The sequence below is a fragment of the Anomaloglossus baeobatrachus genome, chromosome 11, assembly GCF_048569485.1.
Source record: "Anomaloglossus baeobatrachus isolate aAnoBae1 chromosome 11, aAnoBae1.hap1, whole genome shotgun sequence".
NCBI lineage: Eukaryota > Metazoa > Chordata > Amphibia > Anura > Aromobatidae > Anomaloglossus > Anomaloglossus baeobatrachus.
The window spans coordinates 49,961,451-49,988,980 of NC_134363.1; the positions used below are offsets into that span (position 1 = coordinate 49,961,451).

General features: G+C 41.2%; 1 protein-coding gene across 2 annotated transcripts in view; it reads left to right on the forward strand.

Moving 5' to 3' along the window:
• Window positions 1-3,046: 3,046 nt before the first annotated feature.
• LOC142256922 (dual specificity protein phosphatase 8-like) overlaps window positions 3,047-27,530 on the forward strand; it is a 30,599-nt gene continuing 6,115 nt past the window's right edge. Inside the window, exons 1-6 of one of the 2 annotated variants that reach the window (XM_075328910.1) lie at window positions 3,047-3,210; window positions 10,118-10,337; window positions 11,161-11,290; window positions 20,459-20,625; window positions 26,187-26,346; window positions 27,142-27,265. In XM_075328910.1, the coding sequence (XP_075185025.1) occupies window positions 10,128-10,337; window positions 11,161-11,290; window positions 20,459-20,625; window positions 26,187-26,346; window positions 27,142-27,265 (791 nt within the window). In that variant the 5' untranslated portion in view covers window positions 3,047-3,210; window positions 10,118-10,127. Of the gene's footprint in view, window positions 3,211-3,643; window positions 4,196-10,117; window positions 10,338-11,160; window positions 11,291-20,458; window positions 20,626-26,186; window positions 26,347-27,141; window positions 27,266-27,530 lie in introns of those variants that run through there. The other variant, XM_075328911.1, reaches the window with a different exon arrangement.

A 27,530-nucleotide genomic window follows, 5' to 3' on the forward strand; every position in this document is an offset into this window, starting at 1 on the left:
ATGTTTACAACAACTAAAATAAATGATATACTGCACTGTATATAATTATCATATAAGATATAGTTGGAGTCGTTCACTTTTCCCATCTTTTCCATCCATCCGGCCCAGACCTCCATGACACATTCTTCCATCCACGACTTGCGTTTCCAGCAAAGACAGAATTGCCACATTTCTACCACAAAGCTCATCTATTCCCAACTTTCACAAGCTCTCTGTGACGAACTACCACTAGGTGACACCAGATGCAACTAGTAGCGGGGAAGTCAAACAAACCAGAGATCAGGAGCCAGGATGTCACGTATGGGACACAGGGATGAAGCAAAGCTTAGGTCAGATCAAAAGCCAGAGGTCAGAAGTCAGGAAGTCACGTAAGGTACACTGGGAAAAAGCGGAGCTGAGATCAGGGTACAAGCCAGAGGTCATAAGCCAGGAAGTCACGTAAGGTACACTGGGGGAAAGCGGAGCTGAGATCAGGGTACAAGCCAGAGGTCATAAGCCAGGAAGTCACGTAAGGTACACTGGGGGAAAGCTGAGCTGAGATCAGGGTACAAGCCAGAGGTCATAAGCCAGGAAGTCACGTAAGGTAAACTAGGAAAAGTGGAGCCATAGTCCGGGTACAAGCCAAAGGTCGGGAGCCAGGGAATAACGTCAGGGTCAGGGACACAGGAAGAGAGGGGTAACAACAGGTCTGGGGTAGGAGGACAAGTTCAAAGCACATATGAGAGCCAGAGCATTTACTGCAGGCAGGAACTACAACTGGTGGCGTCCCGGGTGAGGTTGCTCCCTAATAAAATAGAGCAATCACCCAGGACGAGGCGCCTGGAGAGGCCCCTGCCAAATCCAGAGCAGGAACCGAGGACGGGAACCATCCATCCACAAGCGCAAAATACAAAACAGAACATCGGCTCTGCTGGAGAGCAGAGCACCACAGATAACAACCATGACACTGTTTGCTTTTCCCCCCATCACTGCACTGTAATGTGGCACCCAAAAAAATCATGTCATTACTATAACTACACCCCAAAAGTGTGCTATGTAAGCAGTGCCCCCTTTGTACCCCATAGAAAGTAAAGATGTCCCCTCTTTGATCTCTAAAAAGTAGTAAAGTCCCATGTGTGATTCCTAGAAAGTAATAATGCCTTATTTGCCCATACACATCCTTGAGTGCGCCCTAAAGTCCTCTGTTGCCCTCTTAACAGGTACTAATGCCCCCTTTATGCCAACTTTCAAAATAATAAATGATGTGCTTTTCTAATTCTCTAAGACCTGCTATCTCCAGCCATCCCATAAGAATGAGTGGAGCTGAAATGTCCATGATCAGCCATCGGCCCATGCACACAGGGCTTTTCAGAGCCCTGGGTTATCCGGGTCGGTGACTGCACAATTGGATCCCCAGGAATCAGATACCGGTAGTTATCCACTATCCTTTGATAGACCCAATCCTTTAAAGGGTTTAGTAGGAATAGTGCGGTATGGATGAGCTCTGCAGGGATGGACCACCCTCGCTCTTTGTGCTCTTTCGGCTTAGGTGCCTTCAGGGTGTAATAACACTGCTGTACTCTACAAATATAGCCATGGATATGCCCCAGATTTTCTGCAAAATCCACTGCCAAGTTCTCAGGATTTTGCATTGTTTATTTAGATAATTTGAACCTCAGTTCACACTACAGCTCCATTATTGTTTTACTTTAATGGATAATTATTTGTACGCATCTGCTTATGACTTGCATAAAAATGTATACCATATCATACAGTTGGGGCTGCGGGATCCAACGTAATACAACTGGGGAATAAACACTCCCCCACAGGCCCTCGTTCACCAATTTATCAATTCAAAAGGAACCCTGTAAGTTCCAACGTAATCCAAAGAGTTCTGTCGCACAAAGCCTATTGATTCCTATGGAGCTTCATTCTGAGAATCTTAGCCCGAACAAAGTTCCATAGGAATCGATGGGTGTCGTGGAACAATACATCATTGGCTTACGTCAAAATTTACAGGATTTGGTGAACAAGGGATAGTGTGGGGGAGTCTTTATTCGCATAAACCTTTTTTTTCCCAGTGTCTGTGTTTTTTAACTGTACACTTACCAGGTTAATAATGGGGGTGTCTGATAAGACGCCTCTCCATTACTAACCCCTGGGCTTGATGCCAGCTGTCAATTCACAGCTCAAGTCAACCCCAAAACCATTACCCTGAAATATATATGTATATATATATATATATATATATATATGTATATATATATATAATTGATTTATTCTGTTTGCGATATATATATATGTATGTGTGTGTATATATATATATATATATATATATATATATATAAATATTTATATATATATTATTTTTTGTTATATATATACATATATTCATTTTTTGTATTATTCTTTTTTGTTATATATATATATTCTTTTATATATTGTCTATATATATACATGTTTGTATATGTGTGTTTGTGTATATGTGTATATATATATACATATATATATATATATATATACTGTATATATAATTGATTTATTCTGTTATATATATTTTTTTGTTATCTTTGGTTATGCTGTGTGTGTATATATATATATATATATATTATATTTTTTTAATTCTTTGTTATATATATTATTTTTTGCTATATACTATTATTACTATATCTTATACTATATATTATACTATACTATACTACTATGCTATATATTATTTTTAAAACCTCAATCATGCATTTTGATTAAAACAAAAAAATATTTGCAATTTTTTTTTTTTATTTAAGTGCATGATTACGCTTTGCAAAAAAAAATTAAAACATTGTTTGCATTTGTATTCATTTAAAAAAAATGCATGGCTTTTGTCTTGATTCAGGAATGCTCCGGTGAAAGGGTTAATGCTGTGTGTGTGTCAGTGGAAAATCCACCAAGGGATTGTTTTAATCAGGCTGAGAGGTGACATCACAGCTCGGTCCTGACATGCCTCCTGATTGGCTGGAGATGACATCAACCTGAGTTATTTTTAACACTCCCCCTGTGCACCCCCTCCGCTGCCTGCACATTACCTCATCCTCTCTGCTGGCTCCAGTCACCATAACAATATAGTACAGAGCACCTGGGACTCTGCTACCTCCTCGCTCTGCTGCTGCGTCCCTCCGTCCATCCATTGCAGGTACCGCCGCTGTTACAGGAGGCTGCTGCATTGGGAACCCTCCAGAGCTCTTCGGAAAGGTAAATCTCTTTGTGTTGAATATTTTTTTGTTTATTTGTTTATGCCTTTTCAAATATTGTTACATTTTTTTTGCATTCTGAGGTTTGTATTGTCTTTTATGCACATTTTACGCCTTTGTTTCTTTTTCTGTCTGCACCACGTCTCGCTGCTGCAGGTCTGGTGGCGCAGGCGTATATTGTGTCGTGCACATATGACAGGTGCATTGCAGATGTAGCAGAGGCCACTTTGTCATTTGATGCATCTCAATGGGATTTTTTTATTTTTTTTTATTTTGCTTAGACAAGTGCACAAACAATGCAATCCTGGAATTGCAAAAAAAAAAAAAGGAAACAAGACCTTGGGATGGTTGGGACTTGTGTGACTGCACTGTCCTGGCTTTTTTTCCCCCCAGACCAGCTGGTCAGATTTCTCTGGGAAAGGCAGGGGTAATCCCTCCCAGCAGCTGTTATGATCCGGGTCCTGAACGGATTTTGTGCCGATGATCAGTGCATTGCAAATTCGGCTATAATTCTCCACCACCTAGCCCATTTCTTCTATCTGCAGCCTCCATCTCTATTTTTTTTTTTTTTCGCTTGCAGCATTTTCTGCATATTTGGAAACCGCTTCCCACATCCCTGTTTCCTGTGCATGACCGATATGTTGGAATTCCATTTCATTCTCATTACTTGGAAAGAGAGGAAAAATGTGATGAGCGTGCCTTAATGCGGAGGAGCTGTGTCTTGTGTGTGTGTTTTCCGCTATATTGGCTTCTACCCCATTTTGCTGTAACAAGGCCAGGAACGCATTGCAGAGCGGATAAAAAAAATTGCATAGCTCATGTATCGTCAGGAAATCGTAGGGAAAGAGAGCATCGTTACATATCCTACCTGCCAAAGACGTCAGGATATGTCACATACATGAAGGCCGTGCAGACATTAAAGAGGATAAATATTTACCATTTTCTGTAGTGCGGACGCAGGACAAAGGACAGGTTCTGGTATCAGGGTAGGTACCAATTACCAAAATGGGTTTGTTTACCAATAAAGATAAATTATGCATATATGAAAGAGGCGGGGGAATTATTATTATTATTATTATAATTATTATTATTTTATTTTTCCATTTCTAAAAACATTCAATTGGGGTTTTATTTAAAAAAGTGTAATAAAAAAATAAAACAAATCATATATATGTATATATATATATATATATATATGTATATATATATATATATATATATATATATATATATATATATATATATATATATATTAGTGGGAGATTCTATAAAAATATAAAAATAAATATATATATATATATATATATATATATATATATATGCAACTTATAAAAAAAATCTAGGAAAATAATTACAAAATAGTGTAAATATGTTTTTTTTAAATTGGGACTTTATTTACAATAAATAACTTATATATATATATATATATATATATAATTAGTGGGAGATTCTATAAAAAAAAAAGTCTAAAAAAAGAAAAAAAAGAAAGATGTGTGTGCGTGTGTGTATATGTAAAATATATAGCAATTATATAATATATATACACACACACGGATTTTATTTGACTTTCTTTCTAGACTATTTTTTTTAAATCCCAATTTTATATAAATTACATTTTTTTTCTTTCTTTATATACATATATACATTTTTTTTTACATTGAGACTTTATTAAAAAAATATACAATTTTATATATTTTCTTTATTTCTAAATTGGGACTTTACAAAAATAAAAATTGTAATTTTATATTTAATTTCATATCTATAAATTTATTTTATTTTTAAAATTGGGACTTAAAAAAAAATTTGTTTTTTTAATTGGGACTTTATTAAAAAAAAGTAAATTATATATATATATATATATATATATATATATATATATATATATATATATATATATATATATATATATATATATATATATATATATAATTTTTTAGATTTTCTTTATAACTTACCAATATATATATATATGCACCTTATAAAAAAAATCTAGGAAAATAATTATAAAAAAGTGTAAATATGTTTTTTTTAAATTGGGACTTTATTTAAAATAAATAACTTATATATATATAAAATGTATGTGTAACTTATTAAAAAAAAAAATCTAGGTATTCCAAAATGTATGTATATGTTTTTTATATTTATACATATTTTTTCCCTACTGATTGCTGTTTGCTGATGGTGTCTTATTGCTATACCTATTGTACGCTGTGCTTCTCACTTGCGACATGGGGAACAAAGGAGAATATTCAAATTGATGGAAGAGAATGAGTTAATAAACAATTGTGAGAAATTATTAGACTGATTCAGGGTTTTTGATATACATAATATATTATATACTATATTTTATATTTTGGAAAATCTGATATGATTCTACAAATCCTTTTCTTTGTTAACGTCCTTATTGGTGATACAAAGGAGCCATTCGGAGCCTAAAATGGGTGATAACACAAAGAAGAAGATATTTGAGCGATTTGCATAACATTAATGTATCATATCATTGCGAGGAGGCAATGATAGCGTGTGTGAATGGTTAATAAAGCAATTATGTGGGCAGTAGACTTGCTGGAGACCTCCGGTATTATGTCATTAAGCTCTTATTGATTAGTTTAGATATTTTTAGTTCTGAGTTTTGTGGTCACCATGTTACATGGAGATGTTGATCTGCTCCTGAGAATGATATTTCCAGCAGTAAGTCATGGCTGTGGTATCCCATTACATCACAGATCCGTGGCCCGTCTTACACCATGACCTCATCTACAGCCCGACCGGTCGGGGTTGTGACCTAATGCCTAGACCAAAGAAGGCTGGTACCGGCCAGTGCGGTTATCTATAGCAAATGCACTAACACAATGGAATATAGCATGTCATTCTGAGATCACATATGCCATTACCAAACACATGGAGAATGTCTATTACATGCATGAAAGATTATTCCAGGACTATTGCAATAGGCCCGGCCATATTATATCTTTGCCTTGTAAATCTGCCATTTATAGCTTTAGATGTGCCCCTCCCATGGGAATAAATTGCAACTTGCACAAAAAGCGCCATAATTGTCATGTTATTTTAGAATTATTTTCTGTGCAGATCTTTTTCATATCTATATACTTTTGACATGGGTTTTTTTTTTTGTTTTTGTATTTTGTTTATTTTTCGTTTTCCAGTAGTATAGAGAAACCTATAGAAAAATACATAAAAAAAAAAATCAGTTCTGCATTTTGGATACTTATTTCTTTTTTTTTTTTTTATTTTCTAGTAGTATAAAAAAAATAAATATATATATATATATATATATATATATATATATATATATATATACCGTATATGTATATAGTATATATTTTTACTATATATATACTGTATGCATATATATATTTACATACAGTATATATATAGTAAAAATGTAATGCTTTCCCAGTAATATAAAGAAACCTATATAAAAAAAAATTAATTGCTGCATTTTGGATATTTGTTTGCTGTTTATGTTTATCAGTAGTTTACAAAAACCGAGCAAGGAATAAAAAAAAATCAATTGGAAAAGAAAAAAAAAACATTCTAGCATGAAAAAAGAAGAGAAAATATTTCTCATATATATATATATATATATATATATATATATATATATATATATATATATATATATATAAAACTTTATATTTATTTTATTATATATTATTATGTTTTTATTTTATATATATATATATATATATATATATATATATATATTTATTATTTTTTTCTTTATATATATGTATATTATTTTTTTTTTTTTTTTTTTTTTAAGCTCTGAGGACTATTTTTTTCTCTAGTAAATTTAAATAGATCCTATCCCAATATGTAGTAGGTGTAATAATAATATTAGCACATACTTCCAATTGGAAATGTAGTATAGTTCTCCTGATTAGCCTTGTCCGCTTACCTCATGCAGTAGCTTAGGTATCCATGGTTTCAATCACAGCAACTAACTGTCACTATACGAGTGGTTGTAGCAATGGATACCTAAGCTGCAATGCCCTGCACATGAGGTAAGAGACATGCCTAATCAGGAGAACTATACTACATTTCTAATTAGAGGCATTTTCTAATATTATTATTATTATTATTATTACACCTACTACATATTGGGAGAGGATCTTGGAGATGGGAACACCCCTTTAAAAAAATTTAGATTTTTAAATTTAAATTTTATTTATTTTTTTAAATATTTCCAGGCCTCATTCAGACATCCATGTTTCATCAGTGCCTATATTTTCCCTGGATAGCAAACATGCCATTTCCAGTCTATGGGGTTGGTCATATGTCTGTGTTTTTAGGCAAACCTAGTGCCTGTTAAAAAAAAAATAAAAAAAAAGAAAATGTGTATTTTTTGATCCAAAGTATGGATCAAACTCATGTATTTGAATCGATAAAAAAAACCAAATAAACGGACTGCACAATCGGTTTTTTTTTTATTTGTATTTATCAGACGTACAAAAATTAATCAAAAGGGTACACTTTAAAAAATGTAAAAAAAAATAATCGAAAATTATGGTTTCCACTGAGATACATTTTAAAGCCTATAGTTATAAATCAAACATCAGGTTTTTGCATTGTTACCAGATTTCCTAAGTTAGGTCAATGTTAGTGTTTAGCATCCTAAATATATCCAAAAATGTCTTCTTGAGTCAGAACAAGGTCATTGAGAAAGAGAGGAAAAAAAAAGAAGACTCATAGCCTTAAAACATAATGTTTTATTATGTGTTCCAGAAAAGCCACATGCAACATTCGAAATTTCCCAAATTACATCACTTGGCTGTGTTCTTGAGGACATGTAATGAATGGCTTTATGTTTCTTTTCTTTTTTTTTTTTTTCTTCTTTTCTCCCCCCTCCCCCTTCCCCAGTTCATGTTCTGACTTCGTCCTGCCAGTGATTTAGTAAAGATCCAAAAAGTACCCGAAAATATTCTCAAACCCCCAAGGGGATAGAATAAAACTGATTTGTGTGCTGGTTAAGGAATATATAAATAAAAATGTATGAATATATTAAGTAGTAAAAGGAAAGAAAAAGTATAATATTTTTTTTTATTTTTTTGCTCTTTATTTATTTTTTATTTTTTCTTTTCTTTTTTTCTTTAATTTTTCTTTCTTTTTCCTTTTTCTTTAATTTTTCTCTATTTCTTTTTTCTTCCTTTTCTCTTTAATTTTCTCTTTTTTTATTTTTCTTCTTTTTCTTTTTATTCCTTTTTTCTTTTTTTTCCTTTTCTTTTTTTTTTCTTTTTTTCCCTTTTTAGTTCTCTTTTTTCTTCCTTTTTTTCTTTCATTTTCTCATTTTTTTCTTTCTTTAATTTTTCTTTTTTTTATTTTTCTTCTTTTTCTTTTTATTTCTTTTTTCTTTTTTTTTTTTCTTTTTTCCCTTTTTCTTTATCTTTTTTCTTTTTTTTTCTTTAATTTTTCTTTTTTCTTTCTTTTTTTTTTCCTTTTTTCATTTTTTTTATTTTATTTATTTTTTAAATTTTTTTGTAACCTTATTAGAATGGTTTTGATTTGCAACCATTGATTGTTAATATTCCACCATTATTATTATTGCGCCATTTATTCCATGGCATCTCTTGCTTGTGAGTGTGTGATACATGGTAACCTCTGGCTTTTAATACACTGCCCTTTAGTCACTTGCACATAATAAATTGTGATTTATTGTCGGAGGTTGTTTTTTGAGTCAGGTGTTTACATAAATCAGGCTTTTCACGTAAGTATTCTTCTACCTGTCTAAACTAGCTGAGTGCTACTAAATATCCTGGACTGGAATACATCCATTAGCTAATGCTGAAAATATGTTCTCCTTTGCTAATATATAATGTTTCATTGATGTATTGGGCATGGTACATCCTTATCTCAGGAGGATAGCAGATAGTGCTTAAAGGGGATGTCCGACCAAATTTTTTTTGGTCCTGATGAAGGTCACCAGCTAAATGGAGCAGGTTTACAGTATGTGCGCCTCTGCTCCATTCATTATGAATGTTAGTGCTGGATACAGCGGCGCTCCAGCGATTTCTGCAGTCCCACTGAGAATAAATAAAGCTCAAATTTTGGCTACATTCAAACAAAGCTCTTTAGAACCCAGTTGTTGGGATCGGTGGGAGTCCCAACGGCCGGACTTCCAACAATCAGGAAGTGTTAACTTCCAGTCTTTAATATATAAACCCTTGAAATTAAAAAAAAAAACAAGTAGTACCACCTCTGATTCTGTTGTGCTGATCCTTAGGACCCCCCTCTTGACACACAGGAAATGCCAATAACCAATCACTGGCTGAGGCGTGTCAACGTCTCATCCAGTGATTGGCTGTGTGTGCATTTCCTGTCCGCTAAGTAGGTCTAGGAGGCAGAGACCGGCAGTTGCGGAACAACGAAGGGATTTTTTGCTTTTTTTTCTATTCCACTTGAAGCTTTTAAATAATAATAATAATAATAATAATAATCAGCCAGGCAGCCCCTATCTGCATTTTCTTCACAATAAGTCTATTGTAGACCGAAAACAAACATTGAAAAATTGGTGGAGCAGGAAGATGCAGTAGACAGTCCAGCCATGACCTTGTGGACAAGTAGCAGCTGAATCTTACTCCGAATGTCTGTCTTATACAACACTGCATGACAATTTGTTAAATATTAAAAGACATTCGGTTTATTACCGAAACGCGTTGAAGTGAATAGAAAACCTTGATTTGACTTTTCGGAAACTGCTCCTTTCCGTGAGAGCAGCCCGACCATCGTGATGATCTTCTCTTTGCCTAATAGTAGCAGACAACACCGCATTGGCGACTTATGGTTCCTTAGATAATAGTAGTATTACTCAAACATATTTTCATGAATGATGAAACTGTATGATTTATTATTTTTTACTTTCCATCCCTTTTCATTTTTTATAACAGACTGATCAAAATGGGTGGAGAGAGGAAGCCTCCCCAAGCAATACAAGCCCAAAAACTGGCTGGCATCTTGAGGGAGGACAGTGAAGGGGTCCTGGTGATTGACTGCCGCTCATTCAGCGAATACAACAATCTCCACGTGGTGGGCTCGGTAAACCTGTGCGGGTCCAAGCTGGCCCGAAAACGTCTTCTCAAGGAGCTTCTTGTGCTGCCACACCCTAAGGTTTGTTGACCAAGACTTCACCGTTTCGAGAGCGCTGAGCTCAGTGCATCTTGTATCTTGTTACTATCGACATTCCTCCAAAATAATCAGGATGCTTGTTATCCGATACCCCCTACTGACTGCATGTTACTTTTAAAATGAATATGAATCATCCAGACCTAAATATAGGCCAGTCAGGGTCAATACTGCAGCAGGCAGACGTGGGCAACAAGAAACCTCGTGCTTCATAGCTGACAAGTCTTCTATGTTGACTTGCAAAATGCAAAGCTGTTAAAAAATAAAGAAATCCAGGAGAAACACTTTTAGAATTACGCAAGTAAAGTTCTCGCCATCAGTTAGGAATCGGATCAGTAAGATGATGGAGGAGCTTAGTATTGTAAGTGTTTGAAATCATAGAATCTTGAGCTCCATGTTGGACAATCTTGACTTAGTTGCGTTGTGGCTTCTAAAGACTGGAGCTCCATGTTGGACAATCTTGACTTAGTTGCGTTGTGGCTTCTAAAGACTGGAGCTCCATGTTGGACAATCTTGACTAGTTGTGTTGTGGCTTCTTAAGACTGGACAAAAGATCTGATGGAGACTAGAAGAAAAGTTATTACTTAAAACCTTCAGTTTTCATCTTCTGTCATGTTCTAGCCATAGATAGCTTTAGGGTTGTTCAGTTTTGGTGACCATCTATGCATGGTGTCCTCTTGACTAATGGGTTTACGGAAGGATAGGCTAACTCATTTCCTCTACTGAATTGTGATCTTTTTTCTTAACCACAAGAGTTGTCCTTGGATTTCCACCCTCTCAACATTGTTCTGTTTTTCTTATTCGACAGATTGATGCTTCAATTGAGAAGCAAGTAGTTGTATATGACCAGGGCAATCAGGAGTTATCTGCTGGCCATTTTGTGTCCTTGATTGTCGGAAAGTTAGAGAAAAAATACAGCTCGGTTTCTCTATTAGAAGGTAAGCTAAATTTCACGTATTGAAATCTTTACAAAGTCCTGGTGATTAGCTGTATTAATAAACCTGTATGTATACATTAGATTAATGCTGCTCGAAACAGCCAATTTGGGTGAAACAAGCCAACCGTGTAAAGCAGGGGTGGGCAATTAATTTTCCCATGGGGCCGTATAAGAAATATATGTATAAGATGTAGAACCAAGTTAATTATAGTAGTCCAGCAGTATATATGTGTGTGTGTGTGTGTGTGTGTATATATTGTGAGACTGTGACCGGGGTTATCTATGACGGCCGGTATGTCTCGCCCCGGTTGTGCTCACTCCATGATAGAAAGTAAATCCACTCTAGGGTTAATGCTGTTTCCCTACAGGCTGAAGGAAGGGTTAAATGGAAACAGGAACGAGGGGCAGGTGTGCCGGGTGTGAGGGAGTGATCACAACTCCCTGAGTCTCTGCTGGAGAGACATGTATATTGCTGTGGATTTTTGTTTGGACATTAAACACCGTGTGCTGTGAACCTATATGCCTGGATCCCGTGTCTTCTGCTGCGCAGCCGACCGCGCTACCTCACATATGGTGGAGAATCGGCGGGCATGCCAGCCCGGTGAGGTGTACTTCCTTTTCTGGTGATCCGGTAGCACATGTCCTGGATTCAAGCAGCTATACTACGGCCCAAACCCAGCGACGCCATGGAGGACATACTAAGGCATTTGGCTCAGGCTAATGCACAGCAGCAGCAGGCTAATGCACAACAACAAGAGGCTAATGCACAGCAACAACAGGTGAATACCCACCTGCTCCGGACGTTGGAGCAACAGCAGCAACAGCACCAGCAATCCTTGAAATTGCAGGAAAAAAGGCACCAAGAACAGATGGTTCTCCTGGCCAAGTCAATCCGTGCCGGACCGGCAGCAACAACCCCGGGACCGGGTGACGACGGCAGCGTCCGGAAAGCGGTGAGACAAGCGTTGCAAAAGATGACCCCGGGGGATGATGTGGAAGCGTTCCTGGCAGTGTTTGAGCGGGTGGCCGAGCGGGAAAAGCTGCCGACCCCCCAGTGGGCTGAGGTATTGTCGCCCTATCTGACGGGGGAACCCCAAAAAGCGTACCTGGACCTCGGTACCGAGGACGCCATTGACTATGTGACCCTGAAAGCCGAAATACTGGCTCGGTTGGGGGTGAATACCTATGTACGGGCTCAGCGGGTAAATCAGTGGTTCTATGAGGAAGCCAAACCCGTACGCTCCCAGGCCTATGACTTATTACATCTTGTAAAAAAGTGGTTGCAGCCTGACACTCTGAGCCCGGCGCAAATGGTGGAAAGGGTAGTAGTGGATCGTTTTGTGCGCACTTTACCCGTCACCGTTCAACGGTGGGTAGGACAGGGTGACCCGAGTACCCTGGACCAATTAGTGTCCCTGGTAGAGCGGCATGTGGCTACGCAGGACTTGATACGGGACACTGAGACTTTGCGTACCGCCCGTCGGTCCGGCCCCTCCAAGCCTAGGGCCAAGGACCCACCGCCGACACCGGTACAGGAGTCCGCTACCATCCTGGCTGAGGCCGCGCCCGCCGTTCCTGAGGTCCGGAAGGCCATGTACCCTAAACGACAACTTGTCAAGGGGGTTTCCTTCCCTATTAGATGTTGGCGGTGCCAGCGGGTGGGACATATGGAAGCCCAGTGTCCCCTGACCACGGAGCCCATGGATTGTGGGGTTACCCGGCGGGGTTCAATGTATGCTCAGGTGGTGTGTACCGCTGACCTGGTTCCCCCAGAGACTGAGCCCCACTTGTGCCAAATACAGGTGAATGGATGTCCGGTTACAGGATTGTTGGATTCCGGAAGCTTAGTGACCCTTGTGCGATCCACCTTGAGGGCTAAAGTAAAGGCCACAGGACGTACCGTGGGGGTGGTTTGCATACATGGGGACCGCCGAGACTATCCCACGGGGATTGTCACCATCACAGCACCTTGTGGTCAGGTGCAACATGAGGTGGGACTGCTTAACACTCTTCCTTATGACGTGATCCTAGGACGGGATCTGCCCTATTTTTGGACTTTATGGAAGGGAACCCCTAGGTCCCCTCCGATATTGGTCAGTCCGGGGCCTGAGCCCTACAATCCTGAATCCGGGACACCTGCCGTAGGGGTCCCCATGATAGGGACAGAATGTGAACCCGATAGGTCGCCCCTAGAGGTATTGGCAGGAGAGGCTGAGACGGTCGAGCCCATCCCGGACTTGGAGGCATCCCCGGATGCGTTTGGGACAGCCCAACTCCAGGACCCTACGTTAATACATGCCCGGAATAGGGTGTTAGTAATTGACGGGGTGGCCCAGCTGCCCGGTGCCCAGGTAAGGTACCCCCATTTCGCTCTTAAACAGGATTTACTCTACCGGGTAGATGAAATACGGGGCGTGGGGGTGGAGCAGTTGGTGGTGCCCCAGCCGTATCGCCGGCGGGTCCTCGACTTGGCTCATAAACATCTGATGAGTGGCCACCTAGGGGTCAAGAAAACGCAGGAGCGAATATTGCAAAGGTTCTATTGGCCCGGGGTCTTTGGGGAGGTAAAACGGTTCTGCGAAACCTGCCCGGAGTGTCAGCTTACCGCACCACTGGTCCACTTTCGCAGTCCGTTGGTGCCGTTACCCATTATAGAAGTCCCTTTTGAACGGATAGGGATGGATCTGGTGGGGCCCCTCGTAAAGTCTGCTCGAGGGCACCAACACATCCTAGTGATCGTTGACTATGCCACCCGGTATCCAGAGGCGATACCTCTCAGACATACTGCGGCGAAGCTTATAGCTCGGGAGTTGTTTTCTGTGTTCTGCCGGGTGGGGTTGCCCAAGGAGATCCTTACGGATCAGGGGACCCCATTCATGTCTAAAGTGACCAAAGAACTATGCCGGCTACTCCAGATCAAGCAGTTGCGTACGTCTGTGTATCATCCTCAGACGGATGGGTTAGTAGAACGATTCAATAAAACCCTGAAAACCATGCTAAAAAGGGTGATCTCCAAAGACGGGAAGGACTGGGATATGATGCTTCCCTATTTGATGTTTGCCATCCGAGAGGTGCCACAGGCATCCACGGGGTTTTCGCCTTTTGAATTGTTATACGGGCGACATCCCCGGGGATTGTTGGACCTGGCAAAGGAAACATGGGAGCAAGAGCCCACCCCCCATAAAAGTGTGATTGAACACATTTTAGGAATGCAGAACCGCATAAGCGCGGTCATGCCAATTGTGAAGGAGCATTTACAGGAGGCTCAGGCCGCGCAAAGCGGCCGCTATAATAGACAAGCCACCGTGCGGACCTTTAAACCCGGGGATCGGGTGTTGGTATTAATCCCCACGGCGGAGAGTAAATTCCTGGCTCAGTGGCAAGGCCCCTACGAGATAAAGGAAAAAGTCGGGGTGGTCAACTATAAAGTATTGCAGCCCGGTAGGCGGAAACCTGAACAAATATACCATGTCAACCTATTAAAACCGTGGCAGGAACGGGAAAGCCTGATGGTTGAGTTTCCCCCATCTCCCTCCTCTTCGGGTCGTTCACTCCCGGCTTCAGCGACCTCCGGAGAGGACGAACCGGAAGTAAGGATCGGAGAAGCCCTCACCAAGCAACAGAGGCGAGAGGCCAGACGGCTGGTTCAGCAGAACCCCGATGTCTTCTCCGAGTTGCCGGGTAGGACCAGTCTGATACGACATGACATTGTCACCGAGCCCCACCTGAAGGTACGCCTGAAGTCATACCGCGTGCCGGAGGCTCGAAGACAAGCCATATCAGAAGAAGTGAAGACAATGCTACGCCTGGGGGTCATCGAAAAATCCCGGAGTGAATGGGCTAGTCCCATTGTCCTAATACCAAAACCCGATGGCTCCTTAAGGTTCTGCAATGACTTCCGGAGATTGAACGAAATATCCAAGTTCGATCTCTACCCCATGCCCCGGGTGGATGAGCTGATTGATAGGCTGGGACAGGCGCGATATTTTACCACGCTCGACCTGACCAAGGGGTACTGGCAGGTGCCACTGACGGAGTCCGCCAAGGAGAAAACCGCTTTTGTTACGCCGGAGGGTCTCTTCCACTATGTTGTCTTGCCTTTTGGGTTACATGGCGCTCCGGCCACGTTCCAGAGGTTGATGGACTTAGTGCTGGAACCCCACCAGGCGTATGCATCAGCGTACCTTGATGACATCATTATTTACAGCCCCGATTGGCAGACCCACTTGGAACAGGTACAAGCGGTGGTGGACGCGCTTCGAACAGCCGGATTGACAGCCAATCCCAAGAAATGTGCGTTGGGACTCACGGAAGCCCGCTACTTGGGCTACGTGATAGGCCAAGGAGTGATAAAGCCCCAAATTAACAAGGTTGAGGCGATCCAGAAGTGGCCTAGACCCCTGACCACAAAGCAGGTTAGGGCCTTCCTGGGTATCGTGGGGTACTACAGGAGGTTTGTAAGAGATTTTGCGGGACTATCAGCCCCCTTGACGGACCTTCTCAAAGGCAAGAAGTCCGTCATGGTGCGCTGGACTCCGCAGGCCGAGGACTCCTTCCGGGCCCTGAAGGGGGTCCTGTGCGGACAACCCGTTCTGGTCAACCCTGATTTCCGGAAGGAGTTCATAGTACAGACTGACGCCTCTGAGGTCGGCCTGGGGGCAGTGCTGTCTCAGGTGGTTCAGGGGGAGGAACACCCCGTCACCTTCTTGAGTAGGAAGCTCACCCCTCCCGAGCGGAATTATAGCGTAGTGGAGAAGGAGTGCCTGGCGATTAAATGGGCCTTGGAGTCCCTACGCTATTACCTGCTGGGACGGCAGTTTCGCTTGGTGACTGATCACTCTCCGCTGGTCTGGATGAGGTCCGCCAAGGAACGGAATGCCCGGGTTACCCGGTGGTTCCTTTCTCTGCAGAACTTCCGGTTTACGGTTGAACACCGGGCCGGTAGGTTGCAGGTCAACGCCGATGCCTTGTCCCGCGGCCCGTGTTTGATGGCGGGAGTTCAACCCCGCACGCTTGAACTGAGGGGGGGGGTATGTGAGACTGTGACCGGGGTTATCTATGACGGCCGGTATGTCTCGCCCCGGTTGTGCTCACTCCATGATAGAAAGTAAATCCACTCTAGGGTTAATGCTGTTTCCCTACAGGCTGAAGGAAGGGTTAAATGGAAACAGGAACGAGGGGCAGGTGTGCCGGGTGTGAGGGAGTGATCACAACTCCCTGAGTCTCTGCTGGAGAGACATGTATATTGCTGTGGATTTTTGTTTGGACATTAAACACCGTGTGCTGTGAACCTATATGCCTGGATCCCGTGTCTTCTGCTGCGCAGCCGACCGCGCTACCTCACAATATATATATATATATATATATATATATATATATATACATATACACACACTGTATACGTTCATACACACACAAACAATCCCCATATACTACATTACTACACCCCCCATAAACTACACCTGTAATGTACATCACTACATCCCTATACACTACACCTGTAATAAACTACACCTCTATATACTATACCACTATATACTACATCACTACACCCCTATATACACCGTTAATATACTACATCACTACACCCCTATATACCCCTGTAATATACTACATCACTACACCCCTATATACACCTGTAATATACTACACCATTACATCACTATATACTACACCTGTAATAAACTGCACCACTATATACTACACCACTACACTCCTATATACTACACCTGTATTATACTACATCACTATATACTACACCACTACACCCCCCCATATACTACACCTATAAAACTACATTCCCATATACTACATCACTACACCCCAAATATTTGTCAACAGTTACCCCCCTCCCCCAGCCCCCCACCACCCCCCATTGTCCCCGCAGGTTACTAGTAACCACTCACCTCTCCCCTCATATTGTCCCCTCCTCAGGCACCTCCGTACGGGCCCCCCACTGAGCTGCTTCTCTTTTACATACCTAGGCTGCGCCGATTGCTGTTTTCCTAGGAGCCCCGACACTGCTTCTCTCCGTACGGGTCCCGGCTGCAGCTTCTTCTCCTGCCGGGCGGGAACTTTTCAAATGACACATGCGTGCCGTACTGACGACATCAGGGCGCGCGTGTGTCACACAGAGCATCTGCCGGGCAGGGAACAGAAGAGAGATTCCTGCGTTTCGCTGCCTGCACTGTTCGGAGCTGCAGGATCGCTCCCTGCCCAGCACGCAGTGTGTGATGACGGTGATCTGACCAGGGACCTCCCCGGAGCCTGGAGCTCCGGACAACAGGTCAGATTGCCCTCATCACTGACTGGCCAGCAAGGACACCCTGAACCAGGCGGGCCGGTCACAGAGAGTAGGCGGGCCGGATGTGGCCCGCGGGCCGCCCCTTGTCCAGGTCATGTGTAAAGTGTATGGTGGCATCTCAACATTCCCCTGGTGGCAGATGTGGGGTAGGGGGAAGGTTGTGGGAATTCTTCATGCCAAATCTTTTCTTGGCCAGGTGATATCTGCCTACTCCCTTCTTCCCTTTCAGAACACATGTACACTTGGCCAAACTGATCATACTTGTGTATTGGGGAATTGTGTGGAAAGTTGTTGGTCAAACAAGCATTTGGCCAACTGATATATAAAGTATGTGTTAAGGTGTTGTCTCGTGGCCCCTTTTTCAAACAGAAGTTGGACCAATGATCAGATGGTCCAATTGATATATAAAGTATAGGTTCAGGGGTTGTCTCCTGACCCCTTTTTCAAACAGACGGACCAACAATCAGATGGTCCAATTGATATATAAAGTATATGTTCAGGGGTTGTCTCCTGACCCCTTTTTCAAACAGACGGACCAACAATCAGATGGTCCAATTGATATATAAAGTATATGTTCAGGGGTTGTCTCATGACCCCTTTTTCAAACAGAAGTTGGACCAACGATCAGATGGTAGATCCTGGTAATTTTTGTTATGTCTTTTTGAGTGGCCATCCATGAAATACGTGGACGGACTGAGTCCAACAGAACACATGTCACTCTTTATAAGTAGGTCATAGCAAGGTTTGAAGGTTCACCTTTTTGGGCTCCTACTTATCTCAATGACATCCATTAGGGAATTGTCTTAAGGCATTAATGTTAATCCCATAAAGTTTGGTGGAAGTCAAAATTTCTACTCATGAATATGTCCTCGAAGATTATGTCTAAATCTTGTCAATGGGAATCCAGGACAGGCCATGTAAAAGCTCAGGCTGATGTCAATGAGGAAATGTGACCTCATTTTTGAATGGTGGTAGAGCCGAGAGCAAGATGACCCAACCTTAGCTGCATTCAGAAAAAGCGATAGCGCCATTGATTTTTTTTTTTTCATTCAGACCAAATTGTCCTATTGACTAATTCATCTATTTCCGAGTGAGATCATGTTTTAAGAGACTCAGCACACGTACTGGATTTCAGAAAGTGCTGCATGATCCATGTTTTGCTGTATGAGGTCATTACCCAAGAGAAAAAAGACTAGCAGACTGCAAAAAAATGAGTCGGACGTTAACGGGCAGAGGTGGAATACATTCACCAATTCCAAGAGAATGGGGGAAGACATTTTTTATATTTTTTTTTGTTTTTGTTTTTTTTTGTTTTGTTTTTTTTAAAACTTTCATGGCAAGAATATTGGCGGAAAAAAGAATTTTATGCTTTCTATGTCTTTTTTTTTTTCTTTCAAACTTTCATTGCAAGAAGTCTTCCAATTTTTTAGGTATTAAATGGTCATTTTTACGCGACTTGTCTCCATATTCTACACTGGGTTTCCCAATAAGTAAATAGGGCTCTTGCTTTGGACAACCCAATGCGATTGTGTGTGTTTAGAATTGGCCATTCAATTGACTGATTGGCATTTAAAAATATATAGCTCAGTGTGCCAATAGCTTGAACCTGTATGAATGAGCTAATTTTTGTGGGTGGTTGCTGTATTTTGAGATTTTTTTTCCACTAGGTAAGCGACTCCATGCACCATAAATTCCACATAAAATATGGAACTTGTAATATATATATATATATATATATATCTATATATATATATATAGATATATATAGATATATATATATATATATATATAACAGTGTCCAAATAGTAAAGGTGAAAAAACCTCAATAAATAGATGTACAACATCTCTCACTCCCGCTCTCTATGTTTGTTTGTTTTTTTATATATATATATATATATATATATATATATATATATATATATATATATATATATATATTTATTTGTTTGGGTTTTTTACCTGTGTAAATGCCACTGTTCTCCTGAGTCCGGCGCTGTTTTTCTCATGTTTCTACGCCTCTCCGTTCCTTAGATATGGCCCATTCTTTCCTCCATAAATATCTGGTCTTATCAGCCAAGGGGGTGTGATCCTGAAAAGGACAACTTTAGAGCTACACCCTCTTGTCAATAAGAGTAGACTTATATACAGGAAAGAAAGGGCCATAACTCAGGAAAGGAGAGGCGTAGGAAGAAAAGAAAAACTATGCCAGATTCAGGGGAACAGGGGCATTTACATCAGTTAAAAAAATACATATTTTTAGAAAGTAATAGTTTTTTTTTCCTTTAAGTCATGATATTGATGTCCCATTTTCTTTTCTCACGACCTACATTATAGAAGTTACTTGCAGATAGGGTTGTGCGAGTATGGCCACAAAGCATTGTGTGGTTGGAGTTGATATATTAAGATGCAACTTGTAACAATAATTATAATTTCTGCGATCCCAAATTCACCTCTCTCGAAATTAAACTACCCCTCTCGCCTTACCCTGGCAATCTGCCTAACCCGGATTTGCAGGCGTACATTAAGAATTGGCATCGGACCAACTCTAAGTGCCGGTCAGAATCAAATTTTCTCACACTCACAAATCATCTCACCCAGAAAGAAACGCTGTATTATCATTGCAGTCATCCTGCTTTAAATGGCCTATGCCGTGATCCCATCACCCAGTCCACACCAAATTAGGTAACTTGCCAAAAATAGTGAGGAGGAGAAAAAAAATCCAGCTGGGTGCACCTTTATGCAACACTAAATAAAGTTATCCGATGTGCCGCACAAAAATAAACCAGCCCAGAAAAATATATGTCGGGTTGTCTGTGTTTTTTTTGCTCTGTCAACATTTTCAACCTGTTGCCTTTTTTCCTACAGGTGGGTTTGCCGAATTCTCATCACAATTCCCCAACCTGTGTGAAGGCCGCACCTCGAATATTTTGCACACGAGTATATCACAGCCGTGTCTGTCCACATCCACTGTGTCTGTTACCCGTATCCTGCCGCACCTTTACCTGGGCTCCCAGAATGATGTCATGGATCAGGTATGAACCATAAACATACACGGCTCATGTTACAAACTGCTTCCTCCTTCTGCCGAATGAGTTTAACCTTTTGTCTTCGGTAGGTGACAGGTGAGAAAGGTTTATGTCTTCAGACTTTCCGCTTGTGCTGGTAGTGTGCAGACTGGCAGATTTTAATAGAATTGGGGTTTTTTTCCTTTTCTTTTTTATATGAAGCTCTACAAAAATAATCTGTTAGAGAAGACCTCGCCAATAATCTAAACAAATTAGGCACAGCCATGGGTGACATCCTTGGGCCGAAAAACGCCAGTAATCTAAAATTAGACACAGCCATGGCTGAAAAACATCAGTAATCTAAATAAATTAGCCACAGTTGACGTGACATCCTTGGGATGAAAAACGCCAGTAATCTAAAATTAGGTATAGTCGAGGATGGCATTCTTGGGTTGAAAAATAGCAGTAATCTAAACAAATTAGGCACAGCCATGGGTGGTATTCGTGGGCCAAAAAAACACCAGTAATTTAAAGAGATTAGTCACAGCCATGGGTGGCATTCGTGGGCTGAAAAATACCAATAATCTAAAGAAATTAGGCACAGTCAAAAGTGGCATCCTTGGGCCAAAAAACACCAAGAAATTAGGCACACCCATGGGTGGCATCCTTGGGTCGAAAAATGCCAGTAATCTAAAGAAATTGGGCACAGCCATGAGTGGCATCCTTAGGCCGAAAAACGCCAATAATCTAAACCAATTAGGCACAGTCATGGGTGGCGTCATTGGGCCAAAAAGTGCCAGAAATATTGAGAAATTAGGCACAGTAATGAGTGGCATCCTCGGGCCGAAAAATACCAATAATGTAAACGAATTAGGCACAGTCATGGGTGGCATCCTTGGGCCAACAAATACCAATAATGTAAACAAATTAGGCGCAGTCATGGGTGGCATCCCTGGGCCAAAAAACACCAGTAAGCTAAATAAATTAGGCACAGCCATGGGTGGCACCCGTGGACCGAAAAACACCAATAATTAAACAAATTAGGCACAGTCATGGGTGGCATCCTTGGGCTGAAAAACACAATTTATGAAGTGGTTTAAGAACCTTGAGGACTAATTTTGATGTAACCTTTTCTGATTGGACGACCAGATGATGACTACTATGCTAGACCGAATTAAATACCTAGTGGCCATTTAATCTATGAGGCTCATTTCATTTTTAAAAACCATCTGAAGGCCCCATAAAAATTAGAAGTCATCCCGCTTCTCTGAAATCATCACGTTTCTACGGGTTTTAAAATTATTTCTCAGTCTAATAATTGAATGGACTACAAAATTCGTTCCCACGAGATCGGCCAAGCTAATGTGTATCAAGGTCTCCTGATTGTTCCCGGTAGATGTTGAGGGAACATGACGGTTGGGTGATTGGAATTCAGTCACCCTATCCTTTAATTTAGTTTGGAGTGGGGTGGCAGAATAATCCAGAAGCATATGGTTTGGTGGATTGTGATCATAGAATTTGTAGGAATCACTAGAGTCGTGCACGTTTCTACATACAGAGTAATAACCTTGAATGAACACAGCTTCAACCTTGCAGAGCGCAGCGTCAGCAATTACACAGCCTCAGCCCTGAGCTTAATGTATAGGTAATGACTCCGTTGCATGTTACAGTGATCTGGCCGGTCTACATTACATTCCCAGGCAGAACACGTTGCAGCAGAATTTAGTGCAGCCTGTCATTCCTTTCCTTAAATAACCTAGAAAGCTCATGCACACACCAGCAGTGATTTATGATATGACCACGGTGGCCAGAATCATCCATTGTAAGTCTTTAAAGAGGACCTTTCACCAAGTCAAAAGTAGCCAGTGTATGCCGATATTTTATTCGAGCTGCTCCCCTGAGTAATCCGCTTTTTGTTTTTCTTAAATCCGCCAAACGGTTCCAGAGATATTGGCCTTTTTATTTAGTGCTAATTTTTATGTTCTTTACGAAGGAGTCTTGGCTCATTGGATAATTATGCAGAACAGCCTAAAGACACGCCCCCGAGGATCCTGTAATAATTATCATCAAATAAAAAGGCCGATATATATGGAACCGTATGACGGATTTGCAAAAAAAAAAAGTGAAACACTCTGGATAGAAGCGGGAATAAGATAAAGGCAATATTGGGAACTTTTGATCTGGTCCTCCTTAAAGGGAATGCACAGCCCAAAATATGTTCAGTCCTATAGGTGTTCTTCTTCTGGTATGGGGTATTTCTAGTATGACTGCATGATGCAACGGAGTATCCATTTTACTGAACTCTCCTGAGATTGGCAGCAAACTGTAAAATGTTCCCTGTAACATTTACCATCTCACGAGAAACGTTCAGACCGCAGCGGTGAAGCTCTCTACGGGATTTTCTCAATTAGGATGAGTCATAGTCCTACATCCAGCGCCATTATTATGTGTCTTATTCAATCAGGTAGTCTTCTAGAATATTTTTCTGTTTACCCGTCGTTCACAATGGACACTTTCACCTGCCTGCTGCAGTCATTTTTCTGAACCATAACAGAAAAATTAACCATTTTCCAACCACTGAAATTACATATTATTTTAGGTTTATAAAATATAACTTATTTTATGTAATTTTTAAAAAGCCGTTACTAGTCTCCTCTGTCGGCAGCTTATATGCCACACTAGGTACGGGGAAGGACCAAGGGAAGGGAAGGGAAAGCCTGTATCTAGGGAAGGGAGAGATGGTGACCGCTGACCAAACCTACCGCAAGTCCCTCACCACCCTAGATAGGTTTTGCACCTATGACCTGAGCAGGATACCTGACCCTTGGTATCCCTAGTGCTGGTCCCTAAATAGTGAACGGAAGGGATGAGCTCTTCACCAACCCCAGTAACCACTAGAGAAGACACAAGGAGGACACACAGGGGGAAAGCATGAACTACTTATCCACAGATAACTCAGGTAGAAGTTCAGCAAAGTTTCAGCAACGATAACACAGAGGAGTACAAGCCACCTGCTTGCAACCAGAGCTTGAATGGACTGAATAATATCACCAGCACTAGTCCAGGGAATAAGGGAGTATTTAAACACATAGGGAATACTTATAATCAGCAGCTGGATGGAAGAGAGCTCCTGCTAGGTCTTAAAAGGGAAGAGCTGTAAATCCAGTAGGAAAGCTGCATAGTACACAGAATACTGGCAGCAAGAACAATAGAAAGTCAGGAAGCATTCTGTGCAGCCAAATGCTGTGACCTTCTATTACAAAAAAAAAAAGATTGGCCAACGAAATTCAAATTGGCAGATCCTTATCCTCCCCATCACCTGTTGTGGTGGGTCACCGTATTCCTTAGATGGTTGGCTGATTCTATTTGTTTGTGAAACTTTTATCCAATGTGCCTGGGGGCTTTAAGGTGCAACTGGAAGCTGATCCATCGTCTCCTTTTTTGGGGTTACAAAGCTCAGTGGCTGGTTTGTTAAAAAATGACCAATCTTCTTGAAAGCATCCAGAACACCATTTGGGATCATGGATTAGCTCTCATTAAAGAGGACCTGTCTGCAAGTCAAAAGTGATGAGTTTTTGCTCTTCTTTTATTCCCGCTGTTCCCTTGAGCATTTTTTCTTTATTAAATCCACCATAAGGTTCCAGAGATATGGGCTTAATTATATGATGCAAAATATATCTGGTCTCTACAACGGAGCGTGGCACAGGATCCTCTGGGGCATGTCTTTACTCGGGGTATGGCACAGGATCCTCTAAGGTGTGTCTTTACTTTGGGGCATGGCACAGGATCCTCTAAGGAGTGTATTTACTTTGGGGCGTGGCACAGGATCCTCTGGGGCATGTCTTTACTCGGGGTATGGCACAGGATCCTCTAAGGTGTGTCTTTACTTTGGGGCATGGCACAGGATCCTCTAAGGTGTGTATTTACTTGGGGGCGTGGCACAGGATCCTCAGGGTGTGTTTTTACTCAGGGCGTCTTACAGGAAACTCTGAGGCATGTCTTTACTCGGAAACTAGGCACATAATCCTCTGGGGCGTGTCTTTACTCAGGGTGTGGCACAAGATTCTCAGGTTTGTGTCTTTAGTCAGGGGCATGGCACAATCTTTTGGAGTGTGTCTTTACTTGGGGGAATGACACAGGATCCTCCAGGGTGCGTCTTTACTCAAGGGCATGGCACAGGATTCTCTGGGGCATGTCTTTACTCGGAGGCATGGCACAGAATCTTTTGGAGTGTTTCTTTACTTGGGGGAATGACACAAAATCCTCTAGGGCGTGTCTTTATTTGTTGACATGAAACACGATCTTCTAGGGTGTTTCTTTTCCATGGGGCATGGCACATTATCTTCTGGGGTGTTACTTTACTCTGGAGCATGGCATAGGATCCTCTAGGGCGTGTCTTTATTCGGAGGCATGGCACATGATCCTCTGGGGAAAGTCTTTACGCAGAGACATGGTACATGATCCTCTAGGGTGTGTCTTTACTCATAGACATGGCACAGGATCCTCTGAGGAGTGTCTTTACTTGAAGGCACAGCGTGTATTTACACGGGGGCATGGCACATAATCCTCTGGGGCTTGTCTGTACGCAGAGACATGGCACATGATCCTCTAGGCTGTGTCTTCACTCATAGACATGGCACAGGATCCTCTGGGGAGTGTCTTTACTTGAAGGCACAGCGTGTATTTGAGACATGGCACATGATCTCTCTAGGGTGTGTCTTTACTCATAGACATGGCACAGGATCCTCTGGGGAGTGTCTTTACTTGAAGGCACGGCATGTATTTACACAGGGGCATGGCACATAATCCTCTGGGGCTTGTCTTTATGCAGAGACATGGCACATGATCCTCTAGGCTGTGTCTTTACTCATAGACATAGTACAGGATCCTCTGGGGAGTGTCTTTACTTGAAGGTATGGCGTGTATTTACTCGGGGGCATGGCACATGATCCTCAGGGGCGTTTCTTTACTATGAGCTCCCTTATTAGCCACGCCCTCTCCGTAAAAGCCATAGAATAAGTAGCAAATAAAAGAGTGCATATCTCTAGAACCATATGGCCGATTTATAAAAGAAAAAACAAATTGGAATACTCAGGGAAGCAGCGATAATAAAATAAGAGCAAAAACTATCCACCCTTGAACTGGTGAAGGGTACAGTCTTAAAGTACTCAGACCCCTTTGATTATTGTCTGACTTCCATAAGGCACATCAAGGGGGATTTATGTAATTTGTTTAAAATTGATACAAAAATTGCAGCAAATCTTGGCGTTCTCCAAAATTTTGCAACTTTTTAGATCACACTTGCCAAAGGGTAACCTTTATAGGGCCACGGTGCTTTATAAAATTCCTTTTATGCATCATTTGGTAATGTTCACTCCCTGGCATATACAGTCGGGCTTTGCTATTGAAGGAGGATCTGTAACATGAATTAGCGGCCAGCATCGCGTGTCGACAACAAGGGTCTTTTCTTTTTTTTTTTTTTTTTAAAGCAATCATTTGTGTGACTCGTGGGGATTTTTTTCTTCTTGCTATGAATGGGTTTCTCATGTTCAGTGATCTCATTGTGCTGCTTAATGTCCTTTTTATAGGAGGTGATTAATCAGAATGGCATCACGCATGTGCTGAACGTCAGCTACAGCTGTCCAAAGCCCGTCTTCATCTCTGATAACCATTTTCTACGCATCCCCATCAATGACAGCTACTGTGAGAAGATCCTGCCCTGGCTCAGCGCAGCTGTCGAGTTCATAGGTATCTTTTCCTCTCTCATTCCTAATATTACACATCCGATAGGGCAAATATAACTGCGATCACATAAGCTGTATCCTACCCACAAACAATGGTAGAAAATATTGGGTTTCCAAGCTGACATATTCCTTTCCGGCCCCAAAAAATGGATTAGTCGAGAAGTCAGATGTTTTTAAAGGGTTTTTTCCATTTTTACAAAATCCTGTTGTCAGATAGTGCATGTAAAAACCAGCACTTTTGCAATTTACAGCTCATTAAAATTTTCATCCGTTTTTGAGATATTAACAATTTTTCTTTTACAGCTCCATGGAGACCGACCACTGCTGCTGGACAGAAACACAGGCACAGTGCTTACCAACGCTTTATTTGAGCTTGAAATCACTTTTTTTATCATGTCCAGGGTCACTGGAGCACTCTGTTAGCTCCCGATCCCGGGCAGTGCTTATAAGCCAGACAGCGGTGGTGGTCGGTCTCCTAGGCAACAAGGCATACACATAAGAAAAGTGTTAATATCTCTAGAACAGTTGCAAATTTTAACAAGCAGTAAATTGCAAATCTGCTTGTTTTCAAAAGCACTATCCAACGATACCCATGTATGAATATTGGGAAAAACTCTTTAATTTGTGATAATTCGGCTGCTGAGAACCCTATGATTTGCTAAATGAATTCAGACGAGTGTCGTTCACTTGATTTTTGGAGGTTTCAGCATTTGGCCCTTCTATAACGCCTCTGTATCTATATAAGTGCATCGCAGTATATTTTATATTGATTTGCAAATTTATTTATTTTTTCAAACAGGAAAAGTGGAGCTGGTAAATGGTAAAGTTTTAGTCCATTGCCTCGCTGGAATCTCTCGCTCAGCAGCCGTTGCAATTGCTTACATCATGAGGTCGATGGGACTTTCTCTGGATGATGCATACAGGTAAATTGGTGTGAATTAATATAAGACCAAGGTGGTTTAGCCAAAATATGCAAGTCGTTAATGTCCTTAATGGTGACATGCTGATATTGATGACCTATCCCAATTGGAGGTCATCAATATCATAAAGCTGGAAAAGCCCTTTAATATATAGACTGTCTCTCACTCTGGAGGACCTGGTCTGTCCATGCATTGCACAGACTGTTTCTCACTCTGGAGGACCTGGTCCATCCATGCATTGCATAGACTGTCTCTCACTCTGGATTAC